The 18,760-nt window shown below is 59.6% G+C and overlaps 3 protein-coding genes across 4 annotated transcripts; 2 read left to right on the top strand and 1 right to left on the bottom strand.

Moving 5' to 3' along the window:
- Positions 1–136: 136 nt before the first annotated feature.
- NUDT8 (nudix hydrolase 8) lies at positions 137–2,330 on the top strand. 2 transcript variants are annotated; one of them, XM_043581816.1, is made up of 4 exons: positions 137–793; positions 1,178–1,310; positions 1,853–1,930; positions 2,028–2,330. In XM_043581816.1, the coding sequence occupies exons 1-4, from the start codon at positions 348–350 to the stop codon at positions 2,253–2,255; spliced, it is 885 nt and encodes a 294-aa protein (XP_043437751.1). In that variant the 5' UTR covers positions 137–347; the 3' UTR covers positions 2,256–2,330. The 2 variants fall into 2 exon arrangements, with proteins under 2 accessions (XP_043437751.1, XP_043437752.1); XM_043581817.1 differs by having other exon boundaries at positions 141–541.
- A 112-nt stretch (positions 2,331–2,442) lies between these two features.
- LOC122484068 (double C2-like domain-containing protein gamma) lies at positions 2,443–8,038 on the top strand. The gene is made up of 13 exons (XM_043581814.1): positions 2,443–2,848; positions 3,080–3,419; positions 4,135–4,205; positions 4,323–4,708; positions 4,881–4,960; positions 5,037–5,108; positions 5,324–5,433; positions 5,528–5,663; positions 5,790–5,843; positions 7,027–7,178; positions 7,273–7,354; positions 7,529–7,625; positions 7,726–8,038. Exons 2-13 carry the CDS (start codon positions 3,231–3,233, stop codon positions 7,854–7,856), a joined length of 1,560 nt encoding a protein of 519 aa, XP_043437749.1. The 5' UTR covers positions 2,443–2,848; positions 3,080–3,230; the 3' UTR covers positions 7,857–8,038.
- A 382-nt stretch (positions 8,039–8,420) lies between these two features.
- On the bottom strand, positions 8,421–13,959 carry NDUFV1 (NADH:ubiquinone oxidoreductase core subunit V1). Its single transcript, XM_043581815.1, has 10 exons — positions 13,751–13,959; positions 12,578–12,660; positions 12,335–12,505; positions 11,424–11,607; positions 10,401–10,590; positions 9,788–10,000; positions 9,450–9,616; positions 9,052–9,133; positions 8,678–8,823; positions 8,421–8,574 (listed from the first exon to the last, which is right to left on the bottom strand). The coding sequence occupies exons 1-10, from the start codon at positions 13,820–13,822 to the stop codon at positions 8,488–8,490; spliced, it is 1,395 nt and encodes a 464-aa protein (XP_043437750.1). The 5' UTR covers positions 13,823–13,959; the 3' UTR covers positions 8,421–8,487.
- Between the last annotated feature and the right edge of the window lie 4,801 nt (positions 13,960–18,760).

The raw sequence follows: 18,760 nt of genomic DNA, 5'->3' as shown, positions 1-18,760 counted from the left end.
GGCCCGCCCCTTCTGCCGGAAGCCCGAGACAGGGGGACCCGCCCCTTCCGGACCCGCCCCACCAACTCGCGTCGAGGCCTCTCCCTCGGGCCCCGCCCACGGCCCTCTGGCCCAGAGCCCCGCCCCCTCCCGCCGAGGCCCCGCCTCTTGAGCGGGTCTCGCCCCCAAGGGCACAGCCGACGCCGCTTCGGAGCCCCGCGGGGCGGGGCGGGGCGGGGCGGGGCGGGGCGACTCCTCCCGCGGCCCCGCCCAGCTTCCCCGGAGACCCCGAGCGCGAGTGCTGCCTGCCCCGCCCCTTCCTTCGCCCGGCGTGGCGCCCTCGGCGTCCCGGGTGCGCCTGGCCCGACATGCCGCCCCACTGCCTGTCAGCGGAGGACGAGCAGCGCTGCCGGCGGCTGCTGGCAGGGGCCACTGCCCGACTCCGCGCGCGGCCCGCGGCGGCCGCCGTGCTCGTGCCGCTGTGCTCGGTGCGCGGGATCCCAGCGCTGCTCTACACGCTGCGGTCCAGCCGCCTGGCCGGGAGGCACAAGGGCGACGTCAGGTACACGGCCGGGAGCTCCTCGCTCTTCTGGGAGGAGGCCGCCGAGTCCCGGAGACCGCAGGGACCTGAGCGAGGCGCTTCGCCTGTCCGAGTCTGGGTTTCCGTCTCTATGGAATGGGTCTGGGGAGAGCCGCGCCCCGAGTCTGGCGCCGTGGGTGCCAGCCCGGACGCCACGCCGGACCCCTCGAAGCGCGTCCCGCACCAGCTCAGGACGGGGACATTTCTCGGAGCTGTGCCCGTGTTTCTAAAAAGGCAGGACCCCGCCCCCTGCCGGCGACTCTGGGGAGATTCGGGTCCTGGAGCCGACGAAGCTCGCGGGTGGGGTGAACTGCCTGGCTTCCCGCCCCGGCCCCGCCCCTGTCCCGTCGGGAATGAGGGACACGCTAGGGTCATAGCGCCGCTGGGGCCACCATAAGCAAAATTGGCGTGTGTGAGCCCCAGGGCCTCTCCCTTACCCCTATCGTTTAGGGAGGTAAACCGAACCTGGAGAGGTCATGTGGCTTGCGGGAGGCCTCACGACAAACTAGGGGCAGAGACAAAAGATGCTTGGGTGGGTGATCGGCTCTCCGCACAGCCGTCACCCTCACCCGCCATGGCCCCAACAGACCAAGGACCGGGCCACCTGTGCTTGTTCAGTTTCCCAGGTGGCAAGTGGGACCCCACTGACCAGGACGTGGTACACACAGCCCTGAGGGAGACCCGTGAGGAGCTGGGCCTTACTGTGCCTGAAGAGCATGTGTGGGGCATCCTGCAGCCTGTGTATGACCAGGTAAGGCTGCCAGGCCCTGAGGCCACCGCCAGGGGCAAGGAGAGTGGTCCTGGCCTCTGGTGGAGCTCCAGACACCGGCCTGGCGGTCATGTTCCATCCCCGCACAACCTTTCAGAGAGGGGTAGCTTAGCCCCCTTTCGTGGGAGATACTGAGGCTCAGGTCCTGGGCCGGAGGTGGCCCCAGGATAAGCCAGCTCTGCCCAGCTTGGTGGAGGAGGGTGGGGGAAGGCTTCACAGGGTAGGCAGGGATTGAATGACAAGTGGGAGATTTCAGGGTAGTAAAGGTTAGGGAAGGTTATTCTAAGCAGAGGGAACAGTCTGCAAAGGCCCAGAGGACTGAATGGCTGTAGTGAGTTTGAGGGGCCTGTAGCGAGTCGGCATGGCTGGAGTGAGCTCAAGGGCAGGGGCCAGGTGGACCCGACCTCCAATACGGAAGGCCTCTGGATGGGGAGGTGGAGTCTTCCTCTGGGGCTCCCCTCCCCCGCCCCAGAGCCCCGCCAAGGCCGCGCCTCCCCTGACTGCCTGCCATCTTCCTGCCCCAGCAAAAGACCACCGTGGTGCCAGTGCTTGCCGGTGTGGGCCCCCTGGATCCCCAGAGCCTCAGGCCCAACCCTGAGGAGGTGAGTGGGGAGAGACGGTGGGGGCCAGGTTGTTCCACGCAGGGGAGGCTGCGGCAGCAGGTCCCGTGTCTACCCTCTCGCTGCCTCCCGCCCACAGGTGGACAAGGTGTTTGCCCTGCCCCTGGCCCACCTGCTGCAGGAGCAGAACCAAGGCTATACCCACTTCTGCCAGCGTGGCCACTTCCACTACACTCTGCCCGTCTTCCTGCACGGGCCACACCGTGTCTGGGGTCTCACGGCCATCATCACAGAGTTCACCCTGCAGCTGCTGGCGCCCGGTGCCTACCAGCCCCGCCTGGCCCTCCCTAAGAGGTCCACGGGCTGAAGGCCCTTCCTTCACCCTTCCTTCACCCTGCTAGGCCAGCTCCATTCCGGGACTGAATAAAGAGCCTTGACCCATTCCGTGGCCACTGCATCTCGTGCACTGACCTTGAGCAGACCCCGTGGGACAGCTGGCTCCTGGCTGGGGTGCCTCTGTCCAATCACAGTGTTACCCACTGGACAGTGGGCACTTAACACTTGGCCCTTACCACAGCCCTGGGGTGGGGCAGTGCTGGCCCTGGCTGGTGAGACTGGGGCTCAGAGAGAAGAGACACCTTGCCCCAGGTCACCCCGAGCTAGGATTTGAACCAAGCCCTCCCTGACTCCAGCGCCCAGACCCAGCCACTCCCCTGCAGTTCCTGTTCTCTGCTCTGTGTCTAGCTGACCCCATGCCAGCCCGCAGGAATCCAAAGAGGAGCCCTGTGTTACTATAAAGTTCCAACACGCCGAACTCCTGCCATGCACCGGGTACTGTGCTGGGGCCATATCTTCGGACCAGCCAGATGCTGCCCTGCCCTCTGGGGGTGACTCAGTCCAGGGAAGACCTCAGAGCAGGCCACAGAGATAATCATGTGATTGTACATTAATTAATCACAGGTAATAGTGGAATTAATTATACATCAGTTATGTAGAGCAGAGAGAGAGAGGATAAAGCAGTCTGACCTTGTCACGGTGGACTAGGCAGTAATATTAGCCGGGACAAGTGACAGGAAACTCCCCTCACCAGCTGACTTCGCCAAAAGAGGCTAGCTTCAGGCATGGCTGGATCCAGGGGCTCAGGGGCTCTCCCTCTTACTGTGCTTTCTACTGTGCTGGCCTCACCTTTAGAGAATCTCTACTCTGCCGGGATGAGAAGTGAGGAGAGGGCAACGGCTCTCGGACGGCACAGCATTAGCCTCCCATCAACAGAAAACAGAGCTTCTGTCTCTGGCCATCCAACCCAGAATTGTACTTCGTTGGGCCTCCCCGAGCCTGTCACATGGCCTGCTGTCTTTGGAATTCCCTAGGCGGCAGGGTCTGGGGGCACAGTCCCAGGGAGGAGGATGAGCCTCCCAGACTGACTATGGAAAGGGCAGTCCCCGCAGGACTGCTGGGAAGAGAGAGAAGGGAAGGTCGAGCAGGTAAAAAAGCAGCCAGGTTCCCCTACAGAGTGACCTTGAAACCAAAGGTGAGCAAGAACAGGCCGCGTCAAAGGGCACAGGGGGGAAGTGGGGGCAGAAGGAGCAGCACATGCACAAAGTTTGGGGTCCTGGAGGAAACAAGATGAACAAGGCGGAGAGTCGGGGAGGGGCCCCGCCACTCAGGGGCCACCATGGTGTGCCAAGGGGACGTGCTTCAGTGGTGACTTAGGATTTTGTTCCTAAGGGGGACGGGGGGGGGGGGGAGGGGAGAAAGGTGTGAAGTGATGTGATTCCTGTCTTAAAAAGCTTGAACTTGAGCTGCAGAGAACCAGACTGCGGGTGCCCCCCTCCTCCTCCCCTCCTCCTCCTCCCCCTCCCTCCTCCTCTTCCCCTCGGCCCCCTCCCCACTCCACCCCTCCCAAAGTGTCCCCCACACTGCTACCCACTCCTACACACCTCCCCCTGCATCCCTCCCTCCCTCCTCACCTATCCCTTCCTTCACAAGCCCCTCCCATTGCCCCCCCACTTCACACCCCCTGTGTCGCCTCTGGCCCTCCAGACTCCTCAGATGAGAGCAGGGCGCATGATGGTGGTAAAAATAACTCATGGTGTGATGGGGGAATGAGGAAGGAGGGAGGCTGAGCCCCAAGGGACCCCTGGGGTTGAGGGCAGAGAAGTGCCAGCCTCCTGAGCCCAGGAGATGGGTTCTGACCCCGCCCCTTCCCCCTCCCTCACCGCTTCTGGGAGGCTCTTTGCTCACAGTCTTGCTCGAGGGTCATCCCAGTCTGGCTTATACTCAGCGAACCAAACCAAGTGGACGAGCTCACGGAGCGGTGAGTAGCCCAGCCGGCCCGACTGCCAGCCCACAGGCGTCCTCCTTCGGGCCAGAGCCCCCCACTTCTCCCCCACCCCACCTACTTGGACCCTGCATTCTGTCCTTCTGTCCTCAGGTCCTGGCTGCCACCCAAGATTCCCCCCCATGCCCTCAGGGATGCCTCTTCACCCTGGCTCCTTGGCCCGCTGCGTTCCCCCCGTCTCCAGTTCGTGGGGGCTTCTCTGAGTCCCCGCCCCCACGTCCAAGCCCCCATGGCAGGCGCAGCAGCAGGGAGCCGGGGGCGGCCACAGAGGGTGAACATGCAGGAGCACATGGCCATCGACGTGAGCCCCGGCCCCATCCGGCCCATCCACCTCATTTCCGACTATTTCCCACACTTCTATCCCTTTGCTAAGCACACTCGAAGCGCCCCAGACCCACACCCTGCAGTGATCCCTGCCATTCGCGCTGCACCCCGGCAGCGGGCCGATCCAGAGCCAGAGGGAGATTCAGATGACAGCAGTGAGTGGGGACAGGGGACGAGGGGAACGCTCCTGGCCCAGCCCAGCCAGGGTAGGGTTTGGGGCCTCCCAGGCATCGGACCAGGGAGGGGCAGGGCGGGAGGCATAGTGCCATTTCGGGGGTGGGGAGGGGGACGAGGCAGGAGCTGACCCTGCCCACCACCTCCTGTTAGCTGCCCTGGGCGCCCTCGAGTTCACGCTTCTTTTTGATGCGGACAACAGCGCCCTGCACTGCACGGCTCACCGGGCCAAGGTGAGGATGAGGGCAAGGGTCTGCGGGCGGAGGGCCTGGGCCACAGACCTGCCCCACATTCGTGGTCTCTTCTTAGGGTCTCAAGCCACCAGCCTCAGGCTCTGTGGACACCTATGTCAAAGCCAATCTGCTGCCAGGAGCCAGCAAGGTGAGGGTGAGACCCAGACCCCTACCGATGCTCTTTGGCCGCACCCCAGCCTGGAACACCCACCTGGCCCTGCAGTGCCCCGGCCCCCAAAGCCTGGACAGCAGGCATGGAGCTCCCCATTGTAGTGATGTGCAACTGGGGGCCCACCAGGCAGGTGAGCCAGGGTGGGGCCCTGGGGCCCAAGGAGGTCCTGATCCCCCCTCCCTGGCCCCTAGGCCAGCCAGCTGCGGACTCGCACAGTTCGGGGCACAAGGGGGCCTGTCTGGGAGGAGACGCTCACCTATCACGGCTTCACCCGCCAGGATGCTGGGCGAAAGACACTGCGGTGAGGACAGGGCCGGGCCTGGGCTGCGAGGGGGCAGGGCCGAGGTGGAGGGGGCGGGGCTTGCTCGGCCAGGTTTGACCAGGGCGGCCCGCAGGCTGTGTGTGTGTGAGGACCCGCGGCTGCGGCGACGGCGGGGGGCGCCTCCCCTGGGGGAGCTGCGGGTGCCCCTGAGGAAGCTGGTGCCCAACCGAGCCAGGAGCTTCGATGTGTGTCTGGAGAAGCGGAAGCTGGTGAGTGGGGCTAACACAGATTGGGGTGGGGATCAGCATCCTTGTGGTGGGGAAGCTGGAAAGGGGACAAAGAGGGAGACCCTGGGCGGTGTCTGGCCAAGGTGACCAAGCTCTCTGCTCTTTCAGACCAAGAGGCCCAAGAGTCTGGACACCGCCCGTGGCATGTCCCTGTATGAGGAGGTGGGTAGGACGGTGGGACCAAGCAGGGATGGGAGGTCCTAGGCCCCGCAGCCCTAGGGAAGAGCCAGGCCCCAGTGGCTGGGCAGGGGTGCGACTCCCCCCCGCCTCCCACCCCTCTCCACCAAGGCAGCCCAGAGCAGCTATTGGGCACTGGGACAATCAAGGCCCTCAGGGGGCAGAGATAAAGCCAGGCTTGAAGCAGAGGCTGAAACTGATAGGATCCACCCATAGCCCAAGTTGGGAGGGCAGGTCAAGGTCCAGGAGAGACCTTGGGGCATTGTGGACGCCACTCCTGGGGCTTGTAGCCCTAGATAAGCTCTTGTCAGCAGGCAGAGGTGCTTGCCGGGGGCCCCACGCCAACGACCAAAGACCTCCGGCTCCGCTCCCCGGGATGGAAGGGCCTCATGCTACTGCCCTGTCCCCTGGTGGAGCCACAAGTTGCCGCGCCTGCCACTTAGCCAAGGCCAGGCTGGCAAGTCCTACCCAGGTGGGGCAGGCACCCTGAGACGGGCACTTCCTGTCCCAGACCCCACACGCGGCCCCACCGCTGCGCATGGCAGGCGCTTACCGAACCCTCCCTTACTGAGGAGCCGGTGAGAAAGGTGGCTGGGCTTTCTGTAAACGGAATCCTCCGTGAGGTATGGGAGAAGCGCGTTCTTCCTGAACATCCTCCGAAGCCCTTTGCAAGCACCAGGGGCTGAGGGTGGCAAAGGACATTCAGAATCTGGTCCCCTGGGTGGTGGGGGGTGAAGAGGGTGGTTTTTGTAGCTTTAGTGACCTTTAGTATGTCATCAGGTATGTCATCTGTATGTCATCTCGGAGCTGCTTCTGTGACACAGGGGGAGGGTGGTGATGGGCGCTTAGTGAGACGCCACTCGGGAAGCTCCTCGCATGTTTGTGGCCTTCAGACACCAGCACCCTTCCCCTCCCGTGACGAAGACGCACTGTGCTCACCAGTCACGTGGTCTGAGCAAGCCCCTCCCCTTCTCAGGCCCTGGAGGCTACAGCTGACCGGAAAGTTCCCTTCCAGGGCACCGGGCCAGTGACTGTTTTGGGAAACTCATGACATGAAGTTGTTGGTCCTCGATTGCTTTGCGGCCAGCTCGAGTTGTCACATCCGGGCTAACACCGGTGGGTGGGTGGGCTTTGGGCTGCAGTTGGCTGACCACAGCCTACCCCGCAGGAGGAGACGGAGGCAGCAGGGGACGAACGCGGGCGCATCCTGCTGTCACTGTGCTACAGCTCCCGGCAGGGCGGCTTGCTGGTGGGTGTCCTGCGCTGTGCCCACCTTGCCCCCATGGATGCCAATGGCTATTCGGACCCCTTCGTCCGCCTGTGAGTGAAGGGGGGACAGGTAGGTGGGCCGTGGGGGCTCCCCGGAGCCCCTCTCCAGGGCCATCCCTAACCTGACCCCATCCTTCCCAACCAGTTTCCTGCATCCAAACGTGGGGAAGAGACGTAAATACAAGACCAGTGTTCGGAAAAAGACCCTGAACCCCGAGTTCAATGAGGTAGGCCGGGGTCCGGTGGAGGCGGTCCCGGCTGCCCCGGGGCGGGGAAGGTCAGCGTTCTGCCTCAGTCAGAAAGCGCAGGTCCCACCTGACCTCACCTGCCTGAGCCTGTTTCTGAACCTGTAAAGGACCTGAGGCGCCCCCCTTCCTGCATTTCTGCCCCCTCCCCTGCAGGAATTCTTTTATGCAGGCCCAAGGGAGGAGCTGGCCCAGAAGACACTGCTAGTGTCTGTATGGGACTATGACCTGGGCACAGCTGACGACTTCATTGGTGAGTGAGAATGCAGGGGAGCGGGCTGGCGGGGGCGGGGGGCGGTGGGAGGGGGGCAGCGGGTTCCGACGTGGCTCCTGATTTCTGCTCCCCAACCCAGGCGGGGTGCAGCTGAGTAGCCACGCCAGCGGGGAACGCCAGCGGCACTGGTGCGAGTGCCTGGGCCGCAGTGACTGGCGACTGGAGCTGTGGCACCCGCTGGACGGTGCGCCCCCCCAGCTCAGCGACTAGAAGGGGTACCCGGCCCGGCCCCGCTCACCACCCTCCCCCAAACTGACCCACAGAGCCGGGAGGACCTGGAGCTGCCTCACCCACCGTGCCCAGCCCCACGTCAAACTGTTTGCTCCCTTACCCCCGCGTCCAAGTTCACCCCTCTGCCAACCGTGAAGAATAAACTTCCAAACCAGGCCAGACAGAGCCTGTTCCCTTCGCTGCCCGTCGCCTCACCGGGCAGACTGGGCCCCGTTCTTGCTCCCATCCTCCAGATGCCCGCAGAGGGCCAGGCCCAGGGCTGGACCCCAGGCCGCCGCTTCCCCCTCATCACGCTGGGAAGGCCCCGCCCCCGCCCCTGCTATCGGCACTGAGGGATGGGCGCTCAGGATGGTCTAGGGCAGACTGACCCACCGGAAGCCAAGCTGTGGGTTCATGACATGACCTTGAGCTGACCTATCCCCCCTCCCCACAAGAGACCCACGTGGCGTATGGGAAGCCCCGGGCTCTGGGACATAGACCTCCCCGAGTGACGGGCCGCAGTGGCGGAGCGACGAGAAAGACCACAGAAAAGACGCAGCAGGAGACCGGACAGCACTCGCTTTATTGTCCAGCCACCTGGACAGACAGACGTCAGCCCGGGGCAGCGGGATCAGGAGGCAGCTTGCCTGGCCTGGTGCTGCCGGGCGAACCTCTGCATCCGCTCCTCGAGCTCTGGCCGGAAGTGGCGGATCAGGCCCTGGGGGAGGGGAGGGGGCACGGTGTGAAGCGGAGCTGAAAATCCCAACGCCCTAGGCTCTCAGCACCCCCACCTGAGTGCCCCACGGCAGGGCAGGGAGTACCTGCACGGGCCAGGCGGCTCCATCACCCAGGGCGCAGATGGTATGGCCCTCTATCTGCTTGCTGATCTCCCAGAGGGAGTCGATCTCGGCCGGCCGGGCATCCCCCTTCACGAAGCGGGCCATCACCTTGTTCATCCAGTCCACACCTGCAGCCGTGGCAGCAAGAGAGGGCCCGATGACACCAGCCAGGGTGCACCCCTGTGGCCCTCGAGGGGTGCGGGCCACAGAGAGGGTGGGGCCAGGAGAGGCCAGAGCCGGCCGGGAAGCAGCAGCTGCACACTGAGTGTCTGGAGCCCAACCAACCTCCGTCCTCTGCCTGACCCAGGCCTAGGGTGAGCCTCAGAGGAAGCCCCCGCCCTGCCCAGGGTGCGTACCCTCGCGGCATGGGGTGCACTGGCCACAGCTCTCGTGCTTGTAGAACTCAATAAGGCGGGCGATAGCTTTCACAATATCCGTCTGGGGTGACAAGAGACAGTGAGGAGTCACCCGGGGCCAGAGCCTCAGCCCGCCCAGAGCAGCGCCCCGTCCCCCCACCCCAATTCCGGCAAACCCCCTCCCCAATTCCAGCAGCATTCTGGCCACCTCCTCCACTGTCCCTGGGCATCCGGCACTGCCCAGACCCCTCTCTAGGCATTCTCTCCAGGGGAATTCTCTCCCACCTGACTGTATCTCAGGTCACATGAACTGGGATCCAAGAGCCGGGATCCAGGGAGGAGTACGGACCGGGTGGACACGAGGCAGGGACTGGGTGGGGAGCGTGGGCAGCCCTTACCGAGCGGTCCATGACAATCACAGCAGCCGTGCCCAGGCCCGTCTGCGCCTGCACCAGCGCGTCAAAGTCCATCAGCACCGTCTCACACACGGACTTGGGGATCAGTGGTGTGGATGAGCCGCCGGGGATCACAGCAAGGAGGTTGTCCCAGCCACCTGTGACACCCCCTGGGGCCCCGGTCCATCCCCAAAAGGATGGATGGTCAGGGCTGGGACCGCCACACCTGAGTAGTCCTGAGCCCAGGCCCTCTGTCGGCCCCCGCCCAGCGCGGCCTCCCACCCTGGCTCTCTTCACGGACATCCTGCCCCACTCCGGCCCCGGTTGGCCCCTTGGCTCACCCGCATGCTTTTCAATCAGTTCCTTCAGTGGTACAGACATCTCTTCCTCCACAGTACAAGGGTGGTTGACGTGGCCAGAGATATTGAACAGTTTGGTGCCCGAGTTGCGCTCACGACCAAAGCTGGCAAACCACGCACCCCCACGACGGCAGATGGTGGGGGACACAGCCACCGTCTCCACGTTGGCCACGGTTGTGGGGCAGCCGAACACTCCTGTAAAGGAATGGGATGAGACCAGTGGCTGCCAGAGGGTGGGGACAGGGTAGATCAGGTTTCCCAGCAGTGGGGTCTGTCCCAGGGTCGTGCTCTGTGGCACAGCCCCCCTTCACCCTTTGGTCATTCCCATCCCCCTCTGGACCCCAAACTCTAGCAGGCGCTGCACTGCCTTTTCACCCCTCTACTCTTAGTCCCTGGGGGGCTAGAGAGGACCTGGGGACTGGGACAGGGAGAGGGACTACAGATGGCACCTCTACGTTGTCACCCACCCTACTCTGTGTCTGGCCCCCAGTCCGGAAGGAACTCAGAAATCCCCTAAGAATGACCAATGGGGACCTGAAGCCAGATGAGATTCCACAGGATGCAGCACAAGGCCCAGGACCGGGCCGGGTCTCACCCACATCAGCAGGGAAGGGCGGCTTCAGGCGGGGCTTGCCCTGTTTGCCCTCGATGGACTCAATGAGTGCCGTCTCCTCCCCACAGATGTAGGCCCCGGCCCCACGCACAACAAACACATCAAAATCGTAGCCGGAGCCACAGGCGTTCTTGCCAATCAGACCAGCCTCATAGGCCTCTCGGATGGCCACCTGTGGGACAGAAACGTGAGGGTACCATCCCCCCAGCCTGGGAACACTGTGTGCTGGGGAGGGGTACAGGCCCACTGAGCCCATGTTCACCAAAACCCAGGGATAAAGCTCCCTTTGGACATAACCAGAGGATGCTCTGGGAGAGGGGTGGGATTTTTACAACGTTTATGCTACTTTTGTAATAACAACACTTAACAAATTCTTCACCTATATGCACTTTTAGAAGAAAGACTAAGGAAATAATGAAAATTTTCATAAGCACTTTCCTACAGGTGGTGGATCTGTGGGAGGTTTTCCTGCGCGTTGTGTACGTGTGCAGTTTCCTATCTTCACAATGAGCAAGTCCTATTTCTGCGGGAAAGGAAGAGACCCTAGGGGTTTGTTTTTAAACACGTAGTAATAACACTTATACGCAAAGCTACGATGTGCCAGGCGCCGTCCCAGGTGCTGTTTCCGTTTCCCTCGTCGCTGCCGTACAGGAGCCTCACAGAGGGGTGTGAGGCTCTGGCCCTGGACCAGTCACTACAGGCATCACTGAGCTGAGAACCGCTGAAATGACCCCTTGGCCCTTCGGCAGGAAAAATGCCTGTAAGCCCACCCCTGCCCCAGGAATCAGAGAGCCCGGAAAGCCTCCCGAGTTGAGGCTTCGGAACGTGTCCAAAGAGCCCAGAGGAGGCTCTGGGGGCCACGTCCCATTAACAATGCATGCAGCAGGGGTGACTACTCTTCCGGGCCGAGCCCAGACAGATCAGGGGCTACAATCTAAGAACCGTGCCAGGAAGCAAGCACGTGAGCGCACCCTCTCCCCTACTGAGGCTCCTCCCCTTTCCCACCTGCAGATTGGAGGCCTCGTTGTAGAACTCCCCTCGGATGTAGATGTAGGCAGCACGGGCGCCCATGGCCCGGCCCCCGACTAGGCAGCCTTCCACCAGCTTGTGGGGATCGTGGCGAATGATCTCCCGGTCCTTGCAGGTGCCCGGCTCCCCTTCATCTGCGTTCACGACTAGATACTTGGGCCTGTAGGTTCCAGCAGATCCGTAAGGCCACAGGGCCACCAGGGCTGGGCCTTCAGCTACATGCCACCCCACTCCGCCCAAGGAAGCCTCAAAGATGTCTCCTCCGAGAGCCAATCCCTCCCTGTTCTCCCAACACATTCCTAGCGGCTCTGCTGGCCCACAGTCAATGACATCGAGCTCACTGCCTATTACGCCTTTGGGTGGCTAAGACCACAGGAAAGGTCTTTGTTCTGCTCAGTCCAAACGTCTCCCTGTGCTTTCCTAAGAGCCCAAATCCTGCCCTTGGTCACAAAGAACCTTCCTGAACCTCTGCCATATCTCTGGGGCCAAAAGGAGGTGAAATAGCTGACATCTATCATTTGCTTTCTATGTGCTGACCAATGTGAGGGGCAAAAGCTTTGTGAACACTCTCTTTAATCCCTGCACACTGTAACGTCCACTTACAAAAAAGAAAACTCAGGTTCAAAGGAACCAGGAGACTGCCCAAGGCTACATAATTAGAAGGCAGAATTGACCAACGAGTCTGCTTAAGTCAAAATCTTGTGTCGATTCTGATACCCCTCAAGTCTCCCCCGAGGAAGCCCGGAGAGACCAGAGTCCCACCTACTGAAGCTCTGGTGATGTTTCCTTCACTCTTAGTTTCCAAGGAAACAGCCCCAAGGCCCGGGTAAGCCACAGCCACCCCCAAGGTTTCTCCTGCAACCCCATCTCTACCTCCCTACACACACCTGCCATCTGAGGGCTTATTCATGAAGCTCCATTTGAGGCCAGTGGGGAAGCCAGCACCGCCACGGCCCCGCAAGCCGGATGTCTTGACCTCACCCAGGATCCAGTCAGGCCCCTTCAGCAAGATCTCCTTTGTCTTGTACCAGTCACCTCGGCTCTGAGCACCCTTCAGCCTGGACAGAGTGGGGAAGACATTGAAGGCGAGGCTCTGCTCCAGGACCACCGAGCTAAGGGCAGCATCTCACCTCCAGTCATGGCGGCCATACAGGTTGGTGAAGATCCGGTCTTCATCTTTCAGCGAGCCAAATGAGGTTTTCTTGGGTGCTGTCTGAGGACGCAAAGGGTCAGGAGGCCCGACCCAGTTCTGCGGTCACAAAGGGCCAGGCCAGATGTTACAGATTCTCGGGTCCCCGTGATTAGACGGGGCTGGGCTGAAGACAGGGTAAGGGCCTACGCCTCAGAACCCTTCGTGGCGACACAGCTACCACCATCACTTCAGTGAGCACTTCCTGCTTAGCAGGCATCAGGCAGAGCACTTTCCAACCCAAACCCCATTTCGGCCTCATAACCCCGAGACAAGAATGATTTCCTCCATTTGACAAGGGAGGAAACGGAGGCCAAGAACAAACGGCCCTTATGGAAGGGCACACAACCAAAAGCTGCTGGGATCTGAACTCAGATGTGCGGGTGGTCAAAGCCCACACCCGAACCACAGCGCCATATGAACTCCCTGAGCCCGGCGTGAAGCGTCCATTCATTTGCCCGGCTGTCCTGCTGGCCCAAAATTTGGTCAAACCGAGGCCTTGTACAACTGACTCTGCTGGGAACAAAATGTGTTTACTGATGCAAAAGAAGTGTTTCGCCGGGGGCTGGGATACACAGCTGATGGGAGACCCACTTGGGATAAAAGTGATGAAAGGCGGGGTCTGGGATTCCACAGGACCCAGGTGGTCAGCACCTCAGCTGAGAGCTAAGGGTACCAGGCTTCCAGACTCCCAACCCCCTAAAAGCCACTACAAGGAGCAGAGCGCTAGATGGGGCGTCAGGAGACGCACCTCCGCTCCAAAGCTTTTCTGCATCTGTAAAATGGGGCAGAGGCACCTTCAAGCTCTACAAAGCTCGGGCACGGAAACAACGAGACAGGGATGCTTCGCCACCTGCAAAATTTCCCGCTGTGTCGCCCGGCTGTTAACTGAGACAAGCCAAGGAACCGGAGGGCTGGGGGAGTCAGCCTCCCACTGGGGCCGGTTCCCTTCTATATCCAGGCCGGAGCGGCAACCTTCCTGTCGGGCTGGGGAAATGAGGAGGGTTCTCTATCTAGAAGGCACTACAGACCCAAGGGACGGCCGGCGCAGAGGCGCGGCACAGAGAGACCCGGCCCGCCAGACACCCTTGGCCCGAGCCAGGCCGGGCCTCACCGTGTCGCCGCTGAAACGCACAGACACCCGCGCAGGGAGCGACCCGCTGAGCAGCCGCCGTGCCGCCAGCATCGCGGGAGACGGCTCAGTCACCTCCCACTGTCACCTTCACGGTTCCGAGCCTGAAGAACCGGCGCGACCGAGGCGCTGGGCGGCGCACAGGAAAAACGTCACGCGCCCTGGCCCGGGCTGCGCGCCCAAGGTCCCCTGCGCCGCTCTCGCCCCGCCCTCGGCCGCCCTCCCTCGCAGGAGGGCGGAGAGGCTGCTGGGAGATGTAGTCCCGTGGGCCTCGGAGCCCACCTTTCCACCGGTGCAGGTGGCGCTTACTCTCGCGCTCCGATTGTTCGCATTCGCCTCCGGACTCGAGACTTTCAAACCCTAAGTAACCAAACGTCGCGTGTCACCGTTTGCTGGGTTCTGGTGTTTCCCACTTTCTACAGGTTCTGCATTTAGTGTGCACTTGTATGTCTGGGTGTATGGCGGGAGGAGGAGAAATCAGGCAGGTTGCAGCCCGACGACCCCTAATGACCGCGTTGGAATTATTCTGCCCTAGTCCAAGCCTGATGATCTCTCCCCGACCCCACTCTGGGCACCCCTGGGCTCAGGGAAGTATTGCTTATTAGCGGCAGAGAGCAGGGACAGCTCCGGAGCCAGGCAGGGGATTGTTGGCGGAGGTCTTAGGTTGGGGTGAGACCGAGAGAGTGGAAATGGTGAAGATGGGCCGGTGAGTGGCACGTCCTCTTGCCGGCGCTGCTAAGCTCGCGCAGCCATTCCTTCCTCAGCCCGTCAGTAGAGCCCGGGCCTTGGCACTCCTGCTCAAAATCTTGGGGTGGCCCCTAAGTGCCTTCACAGTCACGCCCTGGCCTAGCATTTAAGGACTCCGCCCCTCCCTCCGCAGGGTCATCAGGCCCAGACCCCATCACGCACGCACCCCCTGCCCAGGACCCCTTCTTCTTGGGACCTTAGGGCCGTTTATGTGGCTGTGCTCCTCCGCCCTGAGGAGGTCACGTGTCCTTTGCCTTCCCGTCGAAGTCGCGGAAGCCTGATTAACTCTTGTCTGTATCAGTTCTCTGGGACCCTTTGGCTCTGAGACCTTGCCCTGCTCCTGTGACAAGCATGTCCTTTTTGCTCTGTCCAGCTCCTCTATTCTCTGTTCCTGTTATCATCCCTTCTGGTCTCTCCTGTTGTTTAGAAACTCATTTGCCCTTATTTTCAAAGATACTCCCCACAGCAGCCTTGGAGAGAGTTAATGTTACACGTGAAAAAAATTGAGGCCCATGCAGGTTTTCCCTCTCATCCATGGGCATGAGGGTGCCGAGTGGTAGGGCTGGAATCAAATCAAAGCCTTTCTTCCTTTCCAGAGTGCCCCCTCCCCGCCTCCAGCAAACGCACAGAACAACCACACGCGTGTGACCTTGACCTTCATTGAAGATGGCAGTGGTATTCCCAAGAAAGGTACTAAAGCATCAGCACCTTGTCTGAGGTCTCACAGATGGCTAGGGCAGTACCAGGCCCAGGGCCCAGCGGTCCCGGCTCCCAGCCGGGGGACCCCCACTCCTGGGCAGGGAAAGAGATTGCCCAGACAGAGCTGGGGATTACACAGCTAATCCCAGCCTCCGCGACCTGAGTCCATGGATCCCTCCCTATGGGGCAGGAGAAGGGGGGCAGGATGGAGCCAGAGGGTGGATTCCTGCCTCATCCCTAACTGGGTCAAGGGAACACAAGGCCACGGGGAGAAGGCCGCCTGGGGATGCCGTGGACGGGAGATGGTGGGGCATGGGATGATGAGAAACTGAGAGTGAGGAGCAGGGTCTCCTGTTCATCCAGCACCGGGCTCTGTGCCAAGCACTTGCCATGTGTTATCTCCTTAATCCTCCCACAACCCAGAGCGTAGGAATGATGAACCCCTGTTTTCAAAAGAGGACAGAATGTATTAGCCACGCAGAGTGGCCTGCCCCGGGCAGCACAGCTGCTAGAACTCAGCCTGAGGGTTCCTGACCTGAGATCCCCCACTCAGTCCCCACCCATCCAGAGCACCTACTTGCCAGGCTCCCCTCAGTGTCACCTCCCAGAGAGCCCTCCTCTGAGGCATCCCGGGCCCCGGCCGTCCCCTCTCCCTCCGCACCTGTCCGGTCCTATGCCACTTGCTCGCATCTGCCTCCCCAACCAGCCTCCAAACCAGAAGCCATTGCTGTGTCGGGCTAACTTTGCCTTCCAAATGCTCCTTGTTCCTGTGCCCTCCTGCCCATCCCATGGCCATGAGCGGGGTTCGCTTTTAGCCGGAATTTTGCAAAGCTTCCTTGAGGTCTCCCGGCCTCCCATCTCGACCCCTCCGATTCCTTCTCTGCACCACGGGGTGAGTGGGATTGAACCTCAGATCCGTGTTGTCTCTCCTTTGCCTGAGACCACCGAGGGGTGGTTCCCCAGTGTCCTCAGGACACAGCCCAAGCCTCCTGGCCTGCCATTCAAGATCAGGTGCTGACTTCTCCGGCTCCAGCTCAGATGGCTCTCCCCACACAGAGGATCTCTCTGATTTCCACCAGAGGATCCGTCTTCCTCCCATTCTCCTCCTGAGGAGCCCTTTGAATGTCACCTCCCAACATCTCTAGTAACCTTGCCACAGGCCCTTTGTGACAACGGCGCGATCAGATCTCTCTTCTCCACCCCACAGCGCAGAGCTTCTCAAGGGAGGTGCTTACTCCATATTGTAATCCAGTTTTGTAATTCGAAAATGAAAAAAAAAAAAAATCAACGTCTTTCCTGTTAGGAATTTAAGATGGAAAAGCAAAAAGAAAGGAGTAATGTTTTCACCACCCTGACTTAAAACCCACTATCGTTTTTCCTTATTTGTTCCCACTCTGTTTTCTAGGTGATTTGAAAACACTTCACAAGCATTTGATCCTTAAAAATGTAGACCTTAACAGGAAAAAAAAAAAAAAAAAAAGCCACAAAAGTCCTTCCGCCCCAGAGCTAAATGCTTGAGTCCAATAATATCTTCCAATCCTTTAAAGAAAAAAAATGCCTTGGGGCGCCTGGGTGGCTCAGTCAGTTAAGCAACTGACTTCGGCTCAGGTCATGATCTCACGGTTCATGGGTTCAAGCCCCGCATCGGGCTCTGTGCTGACAGCTCGGAGCCTGGAGCCTGCTTCCGATTCTGTGTCTCCCTCTCTCTCGGCCCCTCCCCCACTTGTGCTCTGTCTCTCTCTCTCTCTCTCTCTCTCTCAAAAATAAATAAAATGTAAAAAAAGAAAAATTAAAAAAAAAAAAGAAAAAGAAAAAAAATGCCTTTACTTGTACGTGCATTTACCTACAGGAACAATACGAGTGTTTCGTGCTTTCGTGCATGTAGTCATGCATCTTGCTAGATCACAGGTTTTCACCTTGCTTTTTTGCATTCAAGACGCTATGTTTTTGAGATTAATCCATATGGATACAAATAGGTGTAGAAACAGGATTACCTACAGGTAACACCAGAGCTTCAAGGTTAAGGACCTGGATTCAAAATCCTGCTTTCGCCACTTACTACCTGTGTGATTTTATGACCCGTGCCTCAGTTTCCCCTAATGGGAAATTAGGAGAAGCTGTGCCCTCAAGGAGCCTCTGTTGGAATGGGGAACAGCAAATGAGCAGTGCCTGACACACAGCAAATGCCCGAGGAACGTTTAACTAAATGCCCTGGATTATAGATTCATTTGGACAAGATCCCCATCCTTACGATACCGAGTCTCCCCACCCAGGAGTGTGAGGTCCCTCCTCATTTTCTCAGATCTTGTAGGTTCCTTGCTAAACGTGTGGCACTTTTTCTTTAAAAAACGGTGCACGTTTTTTAACATAGGAATTCTATGTGATGTACTTTTACGTTTTGTGACCTCCGTTTTAATAACATTTTCTCCTTGGTGTGAATAGAGCACCATCCATTTGCCTGATTAGTGCCGATCTGGAGCCCTTAATGGACTCTCCTGTTATATAAAAGTTTGTCCGGGGGCGCCCGGGTGGCTCAGTCGGTTAAGTGTCCGACTCGATTTCGGCTCAGGTCGCGATCTCACGGTCGGTGAGTTCAAGCCCCATATCGGGTTCCGTGCTGACAATGCGGAGCCTGCTTGGGTTTCTCTCTCTCTCCCTCTCTCATCCCCCTCCCTGGCTTGTGCTCTCTCCGCCCTCACTCTTGCTCTTAAAATAAATAAATAAATAAATAAATAAATAAATAAATAAGCTTTGAAAAAAAAAAAAAAAACAGTCTCAGGTAAAGCTGGAGGCTCAAAACCTTCACAAGAGTTATCTGCCTAGGCTTTTCTCTGATATTTGTATTGCCTTCTACTTAGAACGTCTTCTTCTCCAAACAATGGAAGCGGTCTTTCTGCTGCAGGCAGAGGAATGACCTTTAACCTCCAAGTAGCTTGCTAACACACACTAAGGGTATGGAATGTCCAGGCAATAAAATTCGAGTTGCCCTCCCAGATCTGGGCGTGGCTTGGTCTGTGGCCCAGGGGCACCTTGGAAATGGGCTGCCCTCGCATCAGGCAGGATTGGGAATAAATCTTGGGCTCTCCTGCCTACCAGCTGTGTGGCCTTGGGCAAGTTCCTTGACATCTCTGTACCTCAGAGTATCATTGTAATGGTTACATGTTTCAATCTCCGTAAAACCTTACACAGTGCTGTGTGTCTGCTGTTCTCCTGCTTTTATTATTCCAGGGACAAACCTTTTGGTCGTGCGTTCTGTTCTTTCACTGTAATGCTGGCTCGGGTTTTACATCAGTGCTCATAAAGGAGGGTGGCCTATAGTTACATTTCCTCCAGGAAATCTTGTCCAGTTCTCTTAAAAGTGGATCACTTTCGGGGCACCTGGGTGGCTCAGTTAGTTAAGTGTCCGACTTTGGCTCAGGTCATGATCTTGCAGTTCGTGGGTTCAAGTCCCCTGTCAGGCTCTGTGCTGACAGCTCAGAGCCTGGAGCCTGCTTCAGATTCCGTGCCTCCCTCTTTCTCTGCCCCTCCTCTGCTAGCTCTCTCTTT

Source organism: Prionailurus bengalensis, chromosome D1, assembly GCF_016509475.1.
Source record: "Prionailurus bengalensis isolate Pbe53 chromosome D1, Fcat_Pben_1.1_paternal_pri, whole genome shotgun sequence".
NCBI classification, from domain to species: domain Eukaryota; kingdom Metazoa; phylum Chordata; class Mammalia; order Carnivora; family Felidae; genus Prionailurus; species Prionailurus bengalensis.
The sequence above is the reverse complement of the archived record's forward strand: the minus strand, read 5'-3'. Positions and strand labels throughout refer to the sequence as shown.

Coding starts and splice junctions, on each gene's coding strand:
- LOC122484068 (XM_043581814.1), top strand. CDS start 3,231: ATGGCCTGCTGTCTTTGGAATTCCCTAGGCGGCAGGGTCTGGGGGCAC. Junction 5,109..5,323: donor TGCTGCCAGGAGCCAGCAAG/GTGAGGGTGAGA, acceptor CCTGGCCCCTAG/GCCAGCCAGCTGCGGACTCG. Junction 5,664..5,789: donor GTCTGGAGAAGCGGAAGCTG/GTGAGTGGGGCT, acceptor CTGCTCTTTCAG/ACCAAGAGGCCCAAGAGTCT.
- NUDT8 (XM_043581816.1), top strand. CDS start 348: ATGCCGCCCCACTGCCTGTCAGCGGAGGACGAGCAGCGCTGCCGGCGG. Junction 1,311..1,852: donor TGCAGCCTGTGTATGACCAG/GTAAGGCTGCCA, acceptor TTCCTGCCCCAG/CAAAAGACCACCGTGGTGCC. Junction 1,931..2,027: donor TCAGGCCCAACCCTGAGGAG/GTGAGTGGGGAG, acceptor TCCCGCCCACAG/GTGGACAAGGTGTTTGCCCT.
- NDUFV1 (XM_043581815.1), bottom strand. CDS start 13,822: ATGCTGGCGGCACGGCGGCTGCTCAGCGGGTCGCTCCCTGCGCGGGTG. Junction 12,506..12,577: donor TATGGCCGCCATGACTGGAG/GTGAGATGCTGC, acceptor CACTCTGTCCAG/GCTGAAGGGTGCTCAGAGCC. Junction 10,591..11,423: donor ACGAGGCCTCCAATCTGCAG/GTGGGAAAGGGG, acceptor TCTGTCCCACAG/GTGGCCATCCGAGAGGCCTA.